Raw genomic sequence first — 17,766 nt, forward strand, 5'->3', positions numbered from 1 at the left:
TGCAAGGTTATCTCCCCAAGGAGGAAGGTGGAGGAGGTTGGACGCAAGATTATTCCCCAAGGGAGGAATGTGGGGCCAAAGTTCTCTCCATGGTAGAGGAGGTTGGACGCAAGATTCTCTCCATAAGAGAGGAGGGCGGAGCCGAGGTTCTCTCCATGGTTGGTCTTACACTATTGTGATGATACATTATTGATTAGTAGTCTATGTAATATATGTATTTTTTTAAATATTTTTGAGCCAATAATTTTAATAACTAAAAATACTTTGCAAAAGTGAAAGTAAAAAGACATATAATAGTTGGCTTAATGTGTTTTTACAGACATTTTCTAGGTGGTGGTAAAAAATATATTTATAACATACAATATATTTATGTGTAAAAAATACATTTTTAATGGTAATGGTAACATACATAATTTTTTTGTAAATTGATATAAATCAGTATATTATAGCAAAAGTAAAACTTATAAATAATATAAAATACATTTTAATATATTTTTATTAAATTTAATTTAATTTACATAATTTTAAACTCACACATCGGACGGGTCCTTATCTAGCTAATCAATAAACATACGATGATGGGTGGTTTTCATTACGTAGATCGTAGGTTTTGGTATATGGATAACTTTGTGAAGGATTCTAGATTTCTACTGGTTATTGGTATTATCCATCATTTACACATTGTTTTGTAAAAAAAAAAGAAAAAAAAACAACAACAACATTTGTGTGGATCCAATTTCATCTAACGCCAGGAAAAACTTACCAGAAATGAGTAAAATTTTTGGGTTTAGGATTTTTTCTGCTCTGATACCATATAAGGAAAGCTTGTATTACACATGTGAATGAATTACAATATATATAGTGAGTAGCACTACGGTTTAGCAATAACTAATTACAACATTAGTCTCTAATATATATCTTTCTCCTATAATGGGAAACGGACGGAATGAGTCGGTGATGACAACATCTTTGCCGCCAACGATGGCGCTGAGACCTCAATCAAATCTTTGGACTGAGATCAATCAATATACATTGTCACTTAGAGAATCTCTCACTCAGTTAATATTCCGCAATTAGTTAGCCTTTAGCCACGTTTATACATAAAAATTTGTCATCGGTGTGGTTCCGATTTTTTTTATATCTGTTGGAAACGAACCATTAATTCCTATATCGAAATGGTCTATATTTTATTAGGCAAGATAACGTAACTATTAATTGGGAGCATCAAGTACTACAGTGTCCCAAACACTGTATTACACTGCCATATACTACAAACATCTTTTAAAATTATCAGAACTATTACATTTTTGTTGACACTAAACGACAACACAATCTTGAAAGAAAAAAAACAAACACCCATATCACCACAAATTTTTATTACAAACATTTTTTTATTATTAAAAAACCATCAAGTAAAAACTTTTTAGAGTTCATGATCTCCTCCCACCGAAATCAATTACTGTTTTTTTTTGGTAAACTCTGAATCTATTTGTGGAATTCGATAACAGAAAATGTGTAAGCGAGAGCAGCTATTTCACATTTATGAAAACCCGAAGCAGAGGCTAAAGCTTCAAACTGAGAAAACGACCTCTCTTTACCACCAGATTGTTGTGTTAACATCAACATGTCCATGCCAAAGACTATGTCAGAGAAAAAGTCGTCACTCTTTGGTTCCGTTGGTGTAACAATGTCAACGGTTACCACTTTACCCTTTTCCGGAAGACTCTTCCAACAGTTTTTTAGTATCTTTACACAATCTTCGTCGTTCCAGTCATGTAATATCCACTGCGAGCAATTTATCCAACTTAGTTTGTGAATGAACTGTTTAAATCATAAATGTATTAGCCTTTTTCATTTAAATGCAGTATACTTACTTTCATGAAGATTGCATCCCCTTTTGGAACTTCTATAAACATATCTCCCGATACATGTTCCACTCCTATAACATATTTTTAGTAGGATTTTAATAAACTGAAAAAGTATTTTTTTTGGAAAACACTTCAATTTTCAACATGTCAGACTAATGATCTACTGTTGTACCTGGATACGAAGGAGCAGTGGCTAAAACCTCTGCTAAATCGAAATTGATACCCTTAATTTGAGGATACTTGCAAGTGATAAGATTTAGTGTGGTGCCAAGTCTTCCTCCGATATCAACTAAAGTATTTACATCTTTGAATCCTTTGTAAACTTCTAAAATCTTCTTCATGACCATGCTAGAAGTTTCTGACATTGCCTGGTTAAATATACCAGCGAATTGTTCGTCCAACCCAATGTATTCGAAGAGTTTCACGCCATGGGCAGAGCTGAATGCATCTTTTCCTTCTTGAATCATATCCTTTAGATGTGTCCTGTAACAAATATTCAATTGTTCACTGAAATGACGTGTACAGATAGATAGTACTTTTTTGCATATTGGTTTAATAAGAAGGTTATTAGCCGGTTTGTTATAACTGAGGATCAACTACTAATTCGGCTGATTTGCAAAAAATATATTGAAGGTACGTACCAAGTTTTGAAAAAGACTTGGCTTTGGAGCAACATGAACAAGGGCATGAGAGAACCCGACGAGTTCTTACCACGTTTTACGAACCACGTGCAAACTGGTTTAGCTGCATATACTCTTTGGGTCTTTCGGATTCGATCGTTTTCTCCACTCTCAACTATACGACACTTCAATATCGAGTGGCTGGCGAGTAACCGTAACATCCGGTCCAGCAACATTGGCGCCTCTGGGTTGGTGGGCTTGGTAGGGAGAGCAATAGCTATCTCCGAAGCTGATAGCCATACGTCGTCGCCAGCGGCAACAATTGTGTCGAGGACGCCAAGCTCCAAGGCAGCTTTGAAAACCATGGGAAAAGCCAATGAGTTCAAGATCCTCGACGCTTGCATGCCCATCATCATTTCTTCGGCAACTTGTTCTTGTTCTTTGGTTAGACCCGGTTTAGGGTAAGTGGTTAAGGGCTCTTGAACATGGTTTTCCATTGCTGTTGTTGGTTGGAAATATAATTGAAGAAGGCAGAGATGGGAAGATAGGATGGTTTCAACAGTTAGACTTAGTGCGCCATTTTATAGGGAGATATCTCAAACCAAGTGTACCGACTTTTTGATTTGGTGACCCTGACCCATGTACGTATGACTACAGATTTTTGCCTAATATTTTTATTTTGAAGATAAAATTATAACTAACCCTGTGTCTAAAATTGTTTATGCTGAGAAATGTCTAAATATTGCTTGCATCGATTAATATATAAATATGTCAAATTTTAATATATATATAAGGAAATGTAATTCATAAAGATCTTGACGAGGGATACATTGTGAACCGCCATCATAAAGTATTAAAATGAAATATCTAGCTGAGCAAGGAGCAACCCACGTACGTGATAATCTATGAAAAACGTAGTTCCCAGTGGAGGCTATATTATATTAATAGCAAACCTAATTGCATAAAACAGTTTGGTATATTAAGCTTCTTGGTTGGTTTGGGTGATATTAGGCAAACGAAGAAGTGACACCAGAGACTGAGAAGCAGATATAACTAATATATCAATGAACTAAAGGATGATACTTTCATTAATGACACAAGATACAGGTATAAAAATTTAATTGTACTCTAGAAATAATAAAATAACTACAAAAATTTAATGGTACTATTTTACTAATTTTAGTAATATTTTTCAAATTTAAACTGAAGATAGAAAAAGAACAGAGAAATGAAAGCATATAATTTTACTTAAGAAAATTAAAAACAAATAAGTAGAATGTGAAATAGAATAAGCAAAATGACATGTAAAATCATGGATATGTTAACTTATGTATACTAAAAAAAGTTTAAGAAGAGTATACAGCACATGCCCCCACCTCTCTACTCCTTAGACCCGCCCCTGACTTCATTTGTACAAATTTTTTTTTTCTTGAGCAACAAATTTCAATTTCAAAAATAAAAGAAAGTACTGCGCAAAAAGACAAAATAATAATTAAAAATTATTATATTTTCTTTTTAACAAAATAAATTAATTAATTTTGTTAAGTCACAATCTTATCAGTTCTCATTATAACCTTAGGCCAGCAACGCACCATCTTCATTCAAAGCAACGACCAGACCAGACTTAATGGATTTTTATACAAATCTAATTACATTTTTTACTTTACACTCATGAACTCTAGATTCTAAATTATTGTTTCAACACATTAAAAATTACAAAGAAAAAAAAACAAATAGAATATTTTCAACAATAAACGTATTTGCCATAACTTTTTTTTACTTTTAATATTAGAATTAGAGAGATTTGAATTCTAATTTGTTTAGAATTCGGATTAAATTCGAGTATTTTGTTAAGCTTAATATGTAAATAATCAGAACCGAATCCAAATCTAAAATATATTTCGGGTATTGGGTAAAACCCGAACCAGATCCGAATCCGATGAATGTTTATCCGAAATCCGATCCGAATACTAGAAATATCCAAATGGGTATAGGACCCCTTTTATCGAAATACCCAAAAATCTGAAATATCCAATCCGAACCCGAATGAGTACACGAATGCCCAGACCTAGGATGGTAGTTTTGTTCCTTTTTTATCTACTTGTTAGAATTTAGGAATAGAAGATTTCATAATACATTAAAGACCAATAAAGGATGTTAGTTGGCTGGGCCACCGTCGTCGGACCACCGTCAGCCGGACCACCTCCGCCGAACCACCTTATTAAAGTTCTATTTCTTTTTATTATTTTTTCACACTTTTATTTCTTTAATAAGATAAAATAAATGCGATCATTCAAAACCAAAACAAAATTGAGGTTACACATTTCTTTTCTTAGGTCTATGTGTTGAATTAAGTTAATATTAATTTTTTTAGACGTATCCTAGCAATGCATTAATTTTTTATAATTTACTATTCTAACTTTTTTTTGGGTACTTACCACCTCCGGAGTAAGACAAGTGCAACAAGTGCATTTGCACTGGACCATAATTTTTTGGCAAAATTTTGTTATATTTTAGGGCCTTTTTTCAAAGAAAAAGTCATATTTTAAAGTCTTTTTCAAAAATATTGTCATATATTAGAGTTATTGTAAAGACCATTTTAAAAAATGCACACAGCCCATAAAATTGATGAGCCGGGCCACCACACAATTTCAATCTTAGTCACAAAATTCACAACAATATCTTATAATATTAAAGTATAGATATGCCAAATCTCTGCATGCATGCAAACTATAATTTATAAGATTTTTAAAAAGTGATTATATATTAGAAGTGCGGCAATTACGACTATCGCAAAAAAAAAACGTGTGGACACAATGACAAACTCACATTGAGCTGTTCTGAAATAATTTTCTTTGAAACCGTAACGAATAATAATAAGAACAATTGTCAATATAATAATAATAATAAGTACAAGAAACTGAAGATCATAATCGAATTGATGATACCAATTCGCAATGATACTGAAGACACAACGATATATGGTGTCATGGTGATGTCGGCCAACATAATCATACACAAATACTTGAAACAACCAATACTTAAACGTGTTATAAAACTAGTATTTTAATTTATGTTATAATTACAGCTGCACCAACAACATTGTGTGCCCAAAAATTTAGTGTCAAAATGAATCACTGATAGTTGATACCTAACTACTAACCCAACCTTGTAAATGTTACTAAACAAAGTAGTTGGGTGCATGTGTGAGGGGCTAACGTTACAATTAAATACTGCGCTTTGATTGATGCGAATGGAATTTTTGACGGACTCTTTATAACTAGCTATTTAGCTGGATGCTCATATGTAAGAATACAATTGACAAGTAATTATAAAAAACAAAAATAAACATAATCAAGAGCAACCTAAGGAAGGACTAGTACGTAAAAAGAAAAAAACATCAGCAAGAAGGACATTATAAAGATGGTTCTTCCACGAATCATATATCTTGCCGAAATAGTTCTGTTTGTTTAGAACCTCTTCGGCATTTATAATTTACTATTCTAATTTTTTTGGGTGACTTACCACATAATCTTTCAATCTTCGTCAGAAAATTCACAAAAATATCTTATAATATTATAGTATAGATATGTCAAATCTCCTCATGCAAACTATAATTTATAAGATTTTTAAAAAGTTATTATTTATAAGAAGTGCGGGTAATTACGACGATCGCAAAAAAAAAAAAGAAAAACGTGTGGACACAATGACAAACTCACATTAAAGTGTTCTGAAATATTTTTTTTTGAAATCGTAACGAATAATAATAAATACAATTGTCAAAAAAAAAATGTACAACTTGAAACTGAAAATCATAATCGAATTGATGATACCAATTCGCAATGATATTGAAGACACAACGATATATGGTGTCATGGTGATGTCTGCCAACATAATCATACATAAATACTTGAAACAACCAATACTTAAACAACAAATTTCTTGAGGAACAAATTTCAATTTCAAAAATAAAAGAAAGTACTACTAAAAAGAAAAAAATAATAATTAAAAAAGATTAATATTTCATTTTTAGCAAAATAAATTAATTAATTTTGTTAAGTCACAATCTTCTCATTATAACAGTAGGGCACCAACCAGAATTAATGGATTTTCATTAAAAGCAACGACCAGACCAGAATTAATGGATTTTTCAGCACAATTTGTTAAAATGCTATTTACTATATATTCCCATCTCCCTTCCCAACCTGGTTTCGACCCCCTCTCGCTTCACTGTTACTTGATTTTGATCACCACACCCTGCTTAAAAAAGTTTCTAGGTCCGCCATTGATTCAAAGTGTCGGTACTAACTACCAACTACAAATTGATGAGATGAATATTCAAAGTGTCGGTGCTAACTACCAACTACAAATTGATGGGGGATTAATCATTTCATTAAATTTCTCAAAAAATGTGATAAGCATGGTCCAAAATATAAGATCACCGGTTCCGGTCAGTCACTGCAATGAATCTGAACTATAATGTCTATTATATTATGTAAGCAATATTCTAAACAATTAACCTACTCCATATGGGATATTACACCAATTATAATAGAACGTTTGCAAGTATTTAATGATTAAATCATTTAATAAAGCAAACAAACGAAAACAAATATTAAATAATGTAACCAAATCGTTTTTTATTGCGAAGTTTTAGGAAATAATAATTTACTAATTATCTTACAAATACTTAATTTTGTATGCATTCACAAAATTGTGGCCGAGCAACAGAAGAAAATAGAACACTTCAAAATGTATTTGCGCAAAACTGATCCAGTTTTTGTGGGATTTCTTGTGTCTGAATCAAGTGATGCATTCACCGACCCTTCAACATAATGAACATCTCCTTCTTAGATTACTTTTTAGGCTACTTATCTCTATTTTTTAACTCTCATGAACTTGTCACTTTGGGATGATGTGTCAATCATAGTTTTAGATTGATCATTTTGGTTCTCTTTTAGTTATTATAAATGTTGTCTACTTTTTGTAATTGCTAATGTGGTGAACATATTACAATTGTGGTGAACTTTTGATTATTAAAAATGTGAATTTTAGGTTTCTCTTTGATTAGAAATTCAAATTATAAAACAAAACAAAAAAATTATGGTTTTAATCACTATAGTCGTCAAACCTATCATTAAATATGGCTTAAAGTCGTCGTAACATAGTCGTCAAATAGTCGTCCAATAGTAGCCAAGTAGTCGTATAATTTAACGACGAAATCACAACTATTCTCAAACTAGTCGTAAACTACTTTTGTTCACATTTTATTAATCGTAACATTATCATTAAATAGTCGTAAATGCTTACGACTAGGTTACGACTACATGTGATAGTCATAATATGGTCGCTATTTATCGACTATGTAACGACTGATTTTCTTTACCGACTATCGATTTACGACAATAGTTATTAGTCATAACGTAGTCGTTATTTATGAATTAGCGACTATTTAGTGACTATTAGTATAGTCGTAAATCTCCTGTTTTCTTGTAGTAGTGTACCTGTAGTTAATTGCCGTGCGGCTATGATCTTATGAATGATTGTGATAACTAATGATGATGCATGAAGTAGTAAAAGACGGTGATGATGTTATATCCTCCGGATTGTTATATAAATCACGTGGAAGAGTTTCTCTATAACCTCTAGTTTCAGTCTCTCATTAGTCGTTACCAAATAGACATCATGAGTTCTTTTGGTTGGAAAAATATTATATATTCCGTTTTGTAAACAGAAAGAAACGAATTTATTACACTAAATATTATAATATTGAAAATAATTGATTTGTTATTTGTTTAAAGAACATTCTCTTGGTCCCTTAAAACTAGAACTAAAGATACTTGTGTTGTTTATTTGTTATTTCGTCAGTTTCATAGGTCACGAGAAATCATGTTATTGTCTTGGATTTCAATGATTTTTTTTGGTCCTATAATTATATTTATGCACCTATGACCACAAAAGAGACAAATATGTATAACACAGCTCACTGATTTGGAATAAGTAAATTTCGGAAAACTTAAATAACTCCTACTAATACTACTACTCTAGTGGCTAAACATAGAACAACGTCTTCTTTTTTTCTTCTTTTTATACATTTTCTTTCCTTTCTTTTCTTTAATTGGCTTTAATTTACAAAACAACGAAACATCATATGGAGATTACAGTACTAAAAGGTTTTAGAAAGAGAGAAATAATAACGAGAGGTAATAAGAGCTTTATATACATACTCGAATGAGAGAAACTATAAATCATACATTGGAAGAACACCAATATAATTATCGATTTAAAGGTGGAGAAGTAGGAAATGAATATAGCCAAACCATATCGGAAGGAAGGTGAGACCGAAGTGAGAAGATGAAGCTGTTGCCGCTCTTGAAGGAGAAGGACATGTAAGGCTTGCAAGCTTTCTGTGAATTAGTTGAAGTATCCCTTTGACTATAAGGTCGAGAGGGTGTCCATATGAAGCCTAAAGACTAAAGTTCCTTGTTTTCCAAAGTTCATAAATTGTGGTATGTAGGGATAAGCTTGCAGATTACACTCAACTTCGGAAAAGTGGATGCATATTATTTACCCGTGAGAGAACAACGTCTTAAACTTAACTATGTTCATAAATTTATTTATTTTCTTACTAATGTCCCAAGAATTAGAGTGGTGCAAATGCCATAATATCTAGGAACTGATACAATATTTTTCTAAAAAAGATCTTGAAAGAAATACTATAATACTTTATATACATGAAGAGCTACTTGATAGAACTGAAGTGAAAAATATTCATATTCCTAAAACCTTTCACTAGAATCACAATATATCTACTAAATATAGTGATCATAAATAAGTAGTGATGTTGTTCTCTCATGGGTTTAGGCGTTTAGCCTATACTTTTGTGGCCCTTTTTTTTTTTTGGATTTGAATGAGTCAAAGCATAATCAATTGTGAATTGTATAATGGGTTCGAATCAAATGAGAACTTAAGGTCCCCAATCTCCAGTGGTTGTTTAAAAACATCACTACTTATTTATTATTCCTCATGCAAAGGGTTAACCTGTAGTGTAGTCGGTAGATCGTAAACTTTGTAGTCCACTAAGTTCGAATGTTCTAGTTGATGAAAATATATATATAGAAAAAGCTTTTCTAAAATGCTTTTGGATTCTAAATTCGGATCTAAATAACTTTTGATTTTATAAAGACACATCATTTCCTAGTTTGTGTCTTTTGCTGTGAAATATTGTAACTTTTTTAAGGAAGTAGTGCAGATCAAAAGAAAGAAAAGTTGGTTTTACGCACAAAAGCTAAAATAACATTAGAGAGAAAAAAAAAAAAAAAAAAGCATTTCTGGTGCTGGAAAAAAGAAACGTCTTTAGATCTGCTTTCCAAAAGCATATGACGACGATAAAAGTAAGAGAAAACAAAGAAGGGAGAAGCATATTGTGTTCTTAGTGTGACCAGAAAAATTATTAAGTTTTTTTTTTCCTAAATATTTTAGGACCTTTTTTATGAATATAATCTCTTTATATGCCTATAAAATCATAAAAACACAAGGTTTGATATATTGAAAGAGTCTCTGACTAACCTTAGATATATAGTCACCTCTAGCTGGTTAAAGGTTATCACTATCATATAATTGGTAGCATAATCTTTTATAAAAATAAAACTATTTGACATATATAAAGAAGCTAAGGGAGAAAAATACAGAGCCTAAGATCTCTCTGTCTCTCTCTAGCTTTGCTTTTCAGTTCTCTTTGTTATCTGTTGTCATTAAAGAAAAAAAGTTGAAAATGAAGACATTGCATTGACAAAGCAAATTCAATTTTGCTTAGCCATTAAGAAGCTTTTTACAACTTTAGTAAAGAAGAGACGGTTATATAAAGAAGATGTCTGTCATAACTTACTCTGCCCCCTCCCCTCTTTTCCCACCAATTCTCTTCTTCTTGTGTGTTCGCATACCGAAAAAAGAAAAGTGGATGGTCACACAGACAAAGACATGGGTATGAAGAGAAGTGCTTCTTCTGCTTTATCCAGACAAGAATCTATTCTTGACACAAGCCCTCTAGACCCTTCTTTCGATCTCACCAATCGGGGTAGTCTTTGGTTTTTTCCTTCTGTTGCCTCTCCTGTTCGTATGGTTGTTGCTTGTGTCTAGATCAAGATCCAGAGATTGTTGTAAGATTCTTGGTTCTTTGGTTGCAGGATTACACCAGTGAGTTAAGAGATAGTCTTTTGTGGTCTGAGGGCTTGATTCCGACTGGATGTTTTCGCGATGCACAGTCCTCAATCTGCGGTATGTGCATGTCTCTTTGATTTGACTCCATGTAACAACAAGGTGTTGTTGTAATTAGTATTAATGTTCACTTGTATTGCTCTTATCTGGAAAGAGAATCTGTCAGCTGATAGTCCAGTGTCAGCCAATAAACCTGAGGCAAGAGGAGGAGCTCCGAGAACCACGAGTGCATCTTCTCATGATCACTCTGATGAAGAAGATGCAGAGACAGAAGCTGGTCAATCTGAAATGACAAATGTTCCTAATGATCTAAAACGTATTAGAAGGTGTATTGGATACTGTGAAAATTTGTAAAACACTGAGAGATAGGAAAAGACACATAGAAGGTGACCACTCTTCTTTTTTTTTTGTGATGTGAACTCAGGATGTATTCAAACAGGGAATCAGCAAGGCGGTCGAGGAGAAGGAAGCAAGAGTACTTGGTAGATCATGAATCTCAGGGAAGGTTAACACAAATAGCTGGTTTGAGGATTTGATTCAGGAGTAATGTTTTGATGGTGACGTCGTGTTTTTGTCAAGGTTTGATTCTTTGAAAGGAGAGAACTCGACACTGTACAAGCAGCTCATAGACGCAAGCGCTGGAACAAATAACAGAGTTCTCAAATCAGATGTTGAAACTCTGAGAGTCAAGGTATCATCGATCACTTGCTCTCTCAATTTGTGAAAAGTAAAAATTGGGTTGTGCTAATTTAAGTAACTTACAGGTGAAACTAGCAGAAGATTTGGTAGTTGGAGGTTCCCTCACTAGCAGCTTGAATCAACTTTTACAAACCTATCTAAGTCCACCACCACACTCCATCAACAGCCTGCAGTCCACAGTGACCAATCTTTGTTCCCTGGAATGACACTTTCTGGGCAGACCTCAAGCCCTGGACTTGGTAATGTATCCAGTGAAGCTGTTAGCTGTGTCTCAGACATCTGGCCATGACTCTCTTTCTTCACAACATGTAATGATCACTCAGCTAATGAAAGCCAAAGTGTTCGTTAAATGAACTCTAGTTTCGTTAACAGTTCCAGGAACCTTAACTTGGAAGAATGGAAAAAAAAAAAACTATTTCAAGTTTGTGTGTAACATATACTTTATTGCTCGAAATACTGCGAATAGTATAGGGGATACATTACATTCTCACAAGGGAATTGCTCGAATTATTTCCTTGAGTATACAGACAAACAAACAAAGACACTGATCATTATACTTTACTTTCCAGCAATGTCTATTAGCTATTTAAGGAGACCGCTATGTATGTTGAAACTTAAGCAGGCAAACCTTATGTAGAAATCCAACCTTAGTTGATTAGAGGCGTAGCCATCTCTGAATCTGGACCGATAGCACTTGAAAGGGAGAAGTCCTTAGGCAAGGGAATATATAACTCTGAGCAAACCAGTTGCATAATATTAGCCGTAACACCTCCCATAGACATCTTGTTTAGTGTAACTGCAATGGAAAATCTGTTTTTGATGTCACAAAAGCCTGTTGATCCTCCCATATCCGAATGTCCAAAGCCAACCAGAGACCCATCTTGTGAAATGACGCGCTTAAAACCAAGCCCAAACTTCCCATCAGGTACCACGAAGTTACTGTAATCTCCACTACCCATGAAAGCATCATGGATCCTCGGGTTGCTAAACATATTGTGAATATCATCTTGATGATCATCTCTACTGATCTCAGTTTCGCCAGCAGAACTACTAGTATCAACTAGCCTGGCTAAACTTTCTGTATTTGACTCTCTGCTGCTACTAGCACTCATAAACTGCTTCTCATCATAAAGCCTCCTCTCTTGATGATCTTTTGGTTTAAGCTTTTCTGTAGCTGCCATCTCCTTACCCTTTCTCTTTTTTCTTGTGTCTTTCAGCCATGTGAATTTCGGAACATGGGTGTGGCTACCTAGTGGTGGCTGGGATAGAGAGGAATGTGGAGGTGGCACTAGGCCACCATCTGCTAGGGTTGCATAGTACCGTGCAAGTGCTCGAGCAGAAGAATGTCCATTAGCCGCAGGAATTATGGCTCTGCGCACATTCAAAGTGTTAAATAAGACTGGCAAGCTGGTTGCCAGTTGTAAGATCTTGTCAGGCTGAAATGTGGAAGGAAGCTCAGGCTGACTGGCAAGGGACGAAAGCTTGCTCAGTTCATCGGTGTCCAACGTCAAAGTGGCAAGCCTAGATTCAACACCTATAATAAGATCAAGATGTTAGATAATTCTTAGTAATTGGAACGTAATTCAATATCTGTTACTATTTCTACCTGGGGGGATTCCAATGTACAGTTCTCCATCAATCTTTAGGGGTTTAATAATGGCCTCTTCCAGGATCTCCTGGAATTTCTTTCCAGAGGCATACTGTTCAAGATTGGTGAAAACAAGATTGAAATCAACAACATAAGTTTTATGCTTAAACAATGAATGATCTGATTAGTTTACCTCGAGGATTCCACCACATAGCCATCCAAACGTGAGATAGTGATAAAACTGCTGGGTGCCAGGCTCTGTTTCAGGTGACGAATTAGCAATACGTTTCAAACATTCATCCCAGTCACAAATAAGCAGAGGATTTTCTCCTACAGGGTCAAAGGCACTGTGCATCCCAGATGTATGGTTAAGCACATGATGGACCTGAAACACAAAACCGAGCGAGGTATTAAAATGAAAAGCAATATCTCACAATAGATTGCATGTGACAGTGTAGCTCCTTATACCTTAATGGTATCTTTTCCATTTGATCCAAATCCTGGCCAAATATTTGCAACAGTCTGGTCGAGCTGGAGTTTTCTGTATCATTAAATACTAAACATTACTAAAATATGACTAAGCATGAGTTCTGCAAACGTGTGATCATGCAATTAACAATTAGACCAATATGTAAGACTTGTAGCCGATTCGGATTGTCAGGGTGTGTAAAATAAATACATGAAAAGGTTTGAAAGCTTATGTTGTTGTTGTTACTCACCTTTTGTCGACAAGCCAATGTATCATTCCGGCAGTGACACCCTTTGTCACAGAGAAAACAGGAAATAAACTGTCGGGTTGAACTGGACGTGGGTCATATCTTCCAAGCACTCCAGCAGCAGTGTCAATAATGACTTTCCCATCTTTATATGCACATACCTAAACAATCATGGGTGAGTTAAACCAAAGGTAAAATGAAAAGGAAGCCTCTTACAAACCGACAGTAAAAGAGCGTAGCTCACCTGAATTCCAAGAATTTTCTGGATACTCCCAAGTTCAGTGAGCAGCCTCCTCAGTTTGACCTCTACATCAGAATGGATTGGCGAGTCATGTATCCAGTGAGCATCTAAAGTGGGTCCTCGACTGATACTCCTGCAAAATCACATATATCATCGTACGAGGTATCTATCTTACAAGGAAATGATATAATGAACTGCAAAATTCCAAGGGGGCTTACCCCAACAGAACAGATTCGGCAAATGGTCTCATGATGTCCAGATAAACGATCCGAATATTCATAGTGGATGAAAGTCCTAAATAGCCGAAAAAAATAAATAAGTAAATAAATATAATTAATCCAACCCTTGATGTAATGAGGTAAAGTAGTATGATTCACACATCATACCTCTGAGTAAATTAATGACCCTTCCAAAAATAATAATATCACCAGGAAATGCATCTATCTGTATCAAATGTGTTCATTTAGATATCAATGGTCACTAAGGCATATACTTGAAAGAAATTAATGCTTACCGGATTGAAGCGTTTAACTTCTTTCTGGCTGAGCTGCATCCTCTCCCGTATAACTTTCATACTTTGCGTTCTTTGATCGTTCAGGGTTGTTTTTAGCGTTTTCTAGTAAGAGAGGAATCTGTAAGAGCGGATTCGCTAGTTACCCCAACAGAGAAAGCAAGGTTATGGAAGAAAGAAGTAAATTTACTTACCAGAGCTTCGTTTGAAGGAGTTGAAGATTGAAAGAGGAGACTTGTCACACCCATTGCCTGATCTGGCAGATCTAACCGCAGCTTCAGTCCCATTTCTGATAAGGCAGACAAAAGCGCCACTTGATCTCCCTGTGACAAAAAATATTCACATGACCAGAGTGCAGTTGGCTCAGTGTTTTTTTCTTTCTTTTTCTTTATTTTGCAGTTTGTTCAACTGTTTAAATTTTAAAACATTTTAAATTCTGTTAACGAACAAACTCATCACTCTTAACACCCTACAAAATGATCAAACTAATGGGTTGGGTAAGACAGACAGGTAGAAAAGAGAGATCTTTCACAAACCTCTGCTGATGCTAGAAACATTTTGGCTAAGGCTTGTTTAAAGGAGTGTGAGATTTTCTTTGTAAGCCCAAAATCAAGTAATATAGGACGGTGTGGTGGTTCTTTACTAACAAGAAAATTTCCTGCAAAACATAGTATAGATATTATTCTATCAGACGAAGACCTGTCTAAGCAAACTTGGTGTTACAAGACAGAAAACAATTGGCGAAGTCCAAAAAAAAAAATCATGAGGACCATACCTGGATGAGGGTCGCCATTGAAAAATCCATCAACATATATCTGATGGGCATATGCACGAGTGATCTCTTCAACGATCTTTTGTTTATCAACACCAAAAGCATCCAGAGCTTCCACATCGTTCAAACGAATTCCATCCATGTACTCAAGAATGAGTACACTCTCAGAAGACTGCCATTTAGAGCAACAGAAGAGGTGTAAGACACAAGTAGCAGGAATTCGAGAAAGGAACGAACAGCTTTCAGCTTCTTAATTCATCAAATCTAATGCTCAGTACGCTGAATATCTGGGACAATCTGTGTTACACATTAGCTACATTGGTCCACTAATTATCCTAACGCATTTTCTAAGCAACAGCAAATATAGACATCATGCAGCATCAGAGATACCATGATACAGATCAATTACCATCAGCTTTTAGTATTTGGATGTCTTTTTCGATTTTCACTAAGGTCATTTTGATGTATGCATCCTAGACTAAAAAACTGTACATGACTTTTTGTATGTATGTATGCTTTTTAGAGTAGGACGAGAGCACAAGAGATAATAAGAACCTTAATTATATCTGGAATTAAGACATCAACCCGATTGTCACTTCCAACTTCATCATTTGTCTTCTTGCACCCGAGATTCCTGGATACGGCTCGAGTATTTTCTACATAGAGAAACAAAACGAAAATGGGGAAAACTCAGGAAATGCAGTTCAGAGTGACGCGTAAGCATTGAAAAATGCTGAAACTACGAAAGGAGATGAAAGACACAGAATATTAATTGCCTATTTTACCATGTTATATCGATCATAGCCATGTTTGAGAATTATAAAATGAACATGTGATTAGAATGGTAACACATGCATAATTATAAACTTTATATTTGCCAACACAAGTAACAGAGATGAATATCGATTAACCACAACCACATCCCAAGAACATGATCATGGATGGCAATCACAAGCTTTGATGCAATTATAGTTTTCTCATAGGATAAAAAATTAAAAGTATTCATTATTTATGCAAGTGAAGCATACCGGCTTCGATATTGAAGTCTAGTTCTCTTGGAGTTTCCTTGCACCATTCATCTATCATGGGGTGAAAGTCGTACTGTGGTTCTGCCCACGCAATCCAGTCAACAATGGACTTAGCATTTTTTAAGTCCTGTTAAAAATTGAAAAGAGAAGAGAAGTTAAAAGGAGTGTCAACAGTCATCTAGTAGCTATAGCTCCCACCGTTCATCTCAAAGGCTTCAAAACAAACTAAGACCATACCTCCAAAATAATAGCTCTAATGCCATCATGCTGTACTTTAACAACCACATCCTGGCCATTAGCTAGAGTTGCACGATGAACCTGTGCTATCTACAAAACAGAGAGCTCACTATAAAACAAAAGCATACGAGTTTCTAGCCATTTAGTAGCTTAGAAGCATTTTGCTTCTATTAACAGATCTCAGAATTTTACCGAAGCAGTTGCCAAAGGCTCCTCAGCAAAATCGGTGAACAGAACATTCATGGAATGCCCTAGTTCTCTTTCAATAGTTCGACAAACCTGAGAGAAAGAAGGTACATATAGAGCTTAGTATTATGAAGAACGAGCACTCACATAATAGACAACTTCAAAATCATACTACATTGACATAATATCACAAACAAAAAAACTTTTGCTTTTCTCTGTATATCCTCCAGTGCTAAAATAAAAGTAGAAGAATCACAACCTCGTGCAACGGACGAGGAGGTAGGGAGTCCTGCAACTGCCTGAGAATAGATATATAACCCTGAGGTAAAACATCAGCACGAGTAGATAGATACTGTCCAATTTTCACCCAAAGTCCTTCCAATTCCACAAGCAAATTCAAAACCCGCTTAGCATTACGATCATGAGCTTTTTCCCATAAAGCAGGAACTTTGGAGTTCTTAATCCACTTCTCCTTTAACTCAACACCCTTCACTCACAAATCCAAATACAAAAAAAAAAAACTGTAACTTTAACCTTTTTTAAAAAAAAAAAGCACTACAAGAACACAAAACAGAATAAGAGAATTCAAAAGCTTTACCTTGTAATCGAGGTAAATGAGTATAGCTACTAAGAAGACTTTCACACGTCTCCTATAAATGTTTCCCCAACCCATTGTTGCAAATTTATGAAAGAGTCTCTTAAAACTTGCTGAGAGTCTAACAAAAAACGAAACGATACAATCCAACACTAGTGACCACCACCGTTTCTACGTTTTGAATAATCTTTTTTTCTTCGGTAAAGAAAAAGCTCAAAGCTTTTTTAGGTGAGAGAGAGAGCTCAACGTATAAGATATTTATAGAAGAAAGACAAAGAAAGATCTACACGAAGAAGAAGAAGAAAAAACGCGTCCTGCGTTTTGTTTTGTGTAATGAAACGAAAACAAAAAACAAAACCCCCGCGAAGCAATGAAGTATGAATCTATACCGTAGATTCTTGTGAGACCCACGCATCTAATTCACGCATTTATTGGGCTTTTACGCCCAGAAGCCCAAATTCTTATGATCCTAAATGGGCCACGTCACC

At 34.8% G+C, this 17,766-nt stretch overlaps 3 protein-coding genes across 4 annotated transcripts; 1 reads left to right on the top strand and 2 right to left on the bottom strand.

The window, feature by feature from the left end:
* Positions 1–1,266: 1,266 nt before the first annotated feature.
* LOC104717023 (indole glucosinolate O-methyltransferase 4) lies at positions 1,267–3,519 on the bottom strand. Its single transcript, XM_010434527.3, has 4 exons — positions 2,510–3,519; positions 2,041–2,351; positions 1,875–1,939; positions 1,267–1,785 (listed from the first exon to the last, which is right to left on the bottom strand). Exons 1-4 carry the CDS (start codon positions 2,983–2,985, stop codon positions 1,486–1,488), a joined length of 1,152 nt encoding a protein of 383 aa, XP_010432829.1. The 5' UTR covers positions 2,986–3,519; the 3' UTR covers positions 1,267–1,485.
* A 6,699-nt stretch (positions 3,520–10,218) lies between these two features.
* LOC104717025 (basic leucine zipper 9) lies at positions 10,219–11,825 on the top strand. Its single transcript, XM_087469028.1, is given in 9 exon segments — positions 10,219–10,382; positions 10,384–10,407; positions 10,409–10,588; positions 10,675–10,765; positions 10,860–11,031; positions 11,130–11,210; positions 11,285–11,396; positions 11,470–11,572; positions 11,575–11,825. Coding segments are annotated over 9 exon segments (906 nt in total). The 5' UTR covers positions 10,219–10,358; the 3' UTR covers positions 11,694–11,825.
* Position 11,826: 1 nt separating this feature from the next.
* On the bottom strand, positions 11,827–17,695 carry LOC104717024 (uncharacterized). Of its 2 annotated transcripts, none has more exons than XM_010434528.3 (18): positions 17,282–17,695; positions 16,943–17,170; positions 16,690–16,776; positions 16,498–16,587; positions 16,261–16,387; positions 15,788–15,888; positions 15,236–15,404; positions 14,997–15,118; positions 14,655–14,783; positions 14,464–14,565; positions 14,336–14,393; positions 14,168–14,243; positions 13,953–14,082; positions 13,712–13,869; positions 13,461–13,533; positions 13,186–13,377; positions 13,011–13,104; positions 11,827–12,938 (listed from the first exon to the last, which is right to left on the bottom strand). In XM_010434528.3, the coding sequence occupies exons 1-18, from the start codon at positions 17,354–17,356 to the stop codon at positions 12,052–12,054; spliced, it is 2,898 nt and encodes a 965-aa protein (XP_010432830.1). In that variant the 5' UTR covers positions 17,357–17,695; the 3' UTR covers positions 11,827–12,051. The 2 variants fall into 2 exon arrangements, with proteins under 2 accessions (XP_010432830.1, XP_087325153.1); XM_087469027.1 differs by having other exon boundaries at positions 14,464–14,581; positions 17,282–17,665.
* Between the last annotated feature and the right edge of the window lie 71 nt (positions 17,696–17,766).

This window comes from Camelina sativa, chromosome 10 (assembly GCF_030686135.1).
Source record: "Camelina sativa cultivar CO46 ecotype springtype chromosome 10, ASM3068613v1".
In the NCBI taxonomy this organism is placed as follows: Eukaryota; Viridiplantae; Streptophyta; class Magnoliopsida; order Brassicales; family Brassicaceae; genus Camelina; species Camelina sativa.

Bases quoted from the DNA above. Each gene is read 5' to 3' on its own strand.
- LOC104717023 (XM_010434527.3), bottom strand. From the start codon at position 2,985: ATGGAAAACCATGTTCAAGAGCCCTTAACCACTTACCCTAAACCGGGT. The intron at 2,352-2,509 runs GTACGTACCTTC...TATTTGTTACAG, and splicing joins CAAGTCTTTTTCAAAACTTG to GACACATCTAAAGGATATGA. The intron at 1,940-2,040 runs GTACAACAGTAG...AATATGTTATAG, and splicing joins CACTGCTCCTTCGTATCCAG to GAGTGGAACATGTATCGGGA.
- LOC104717024 (XM_010434528.3), bottom strand. From the start codon at position 17,356: ATGGGTTGGGGAAACATTTATAGGAGACGTGTGAAAGTCTTCTTAGTA. The intron at 16,588-16,689 runs GTAAAATTCTGA...TCTGTTTTGTAG, and splicing joins AGCCTTTGGCAACTGCTTCG to ATAGCACAGGTTCATCGTGC. The intron at 15,405-15,787 runs GTTCTTATTATC...TCTAAATGGCAG, and splicing joins TAATTCCAGATATAATTAAG to TCTTCTGAGAGTGTACTCAT.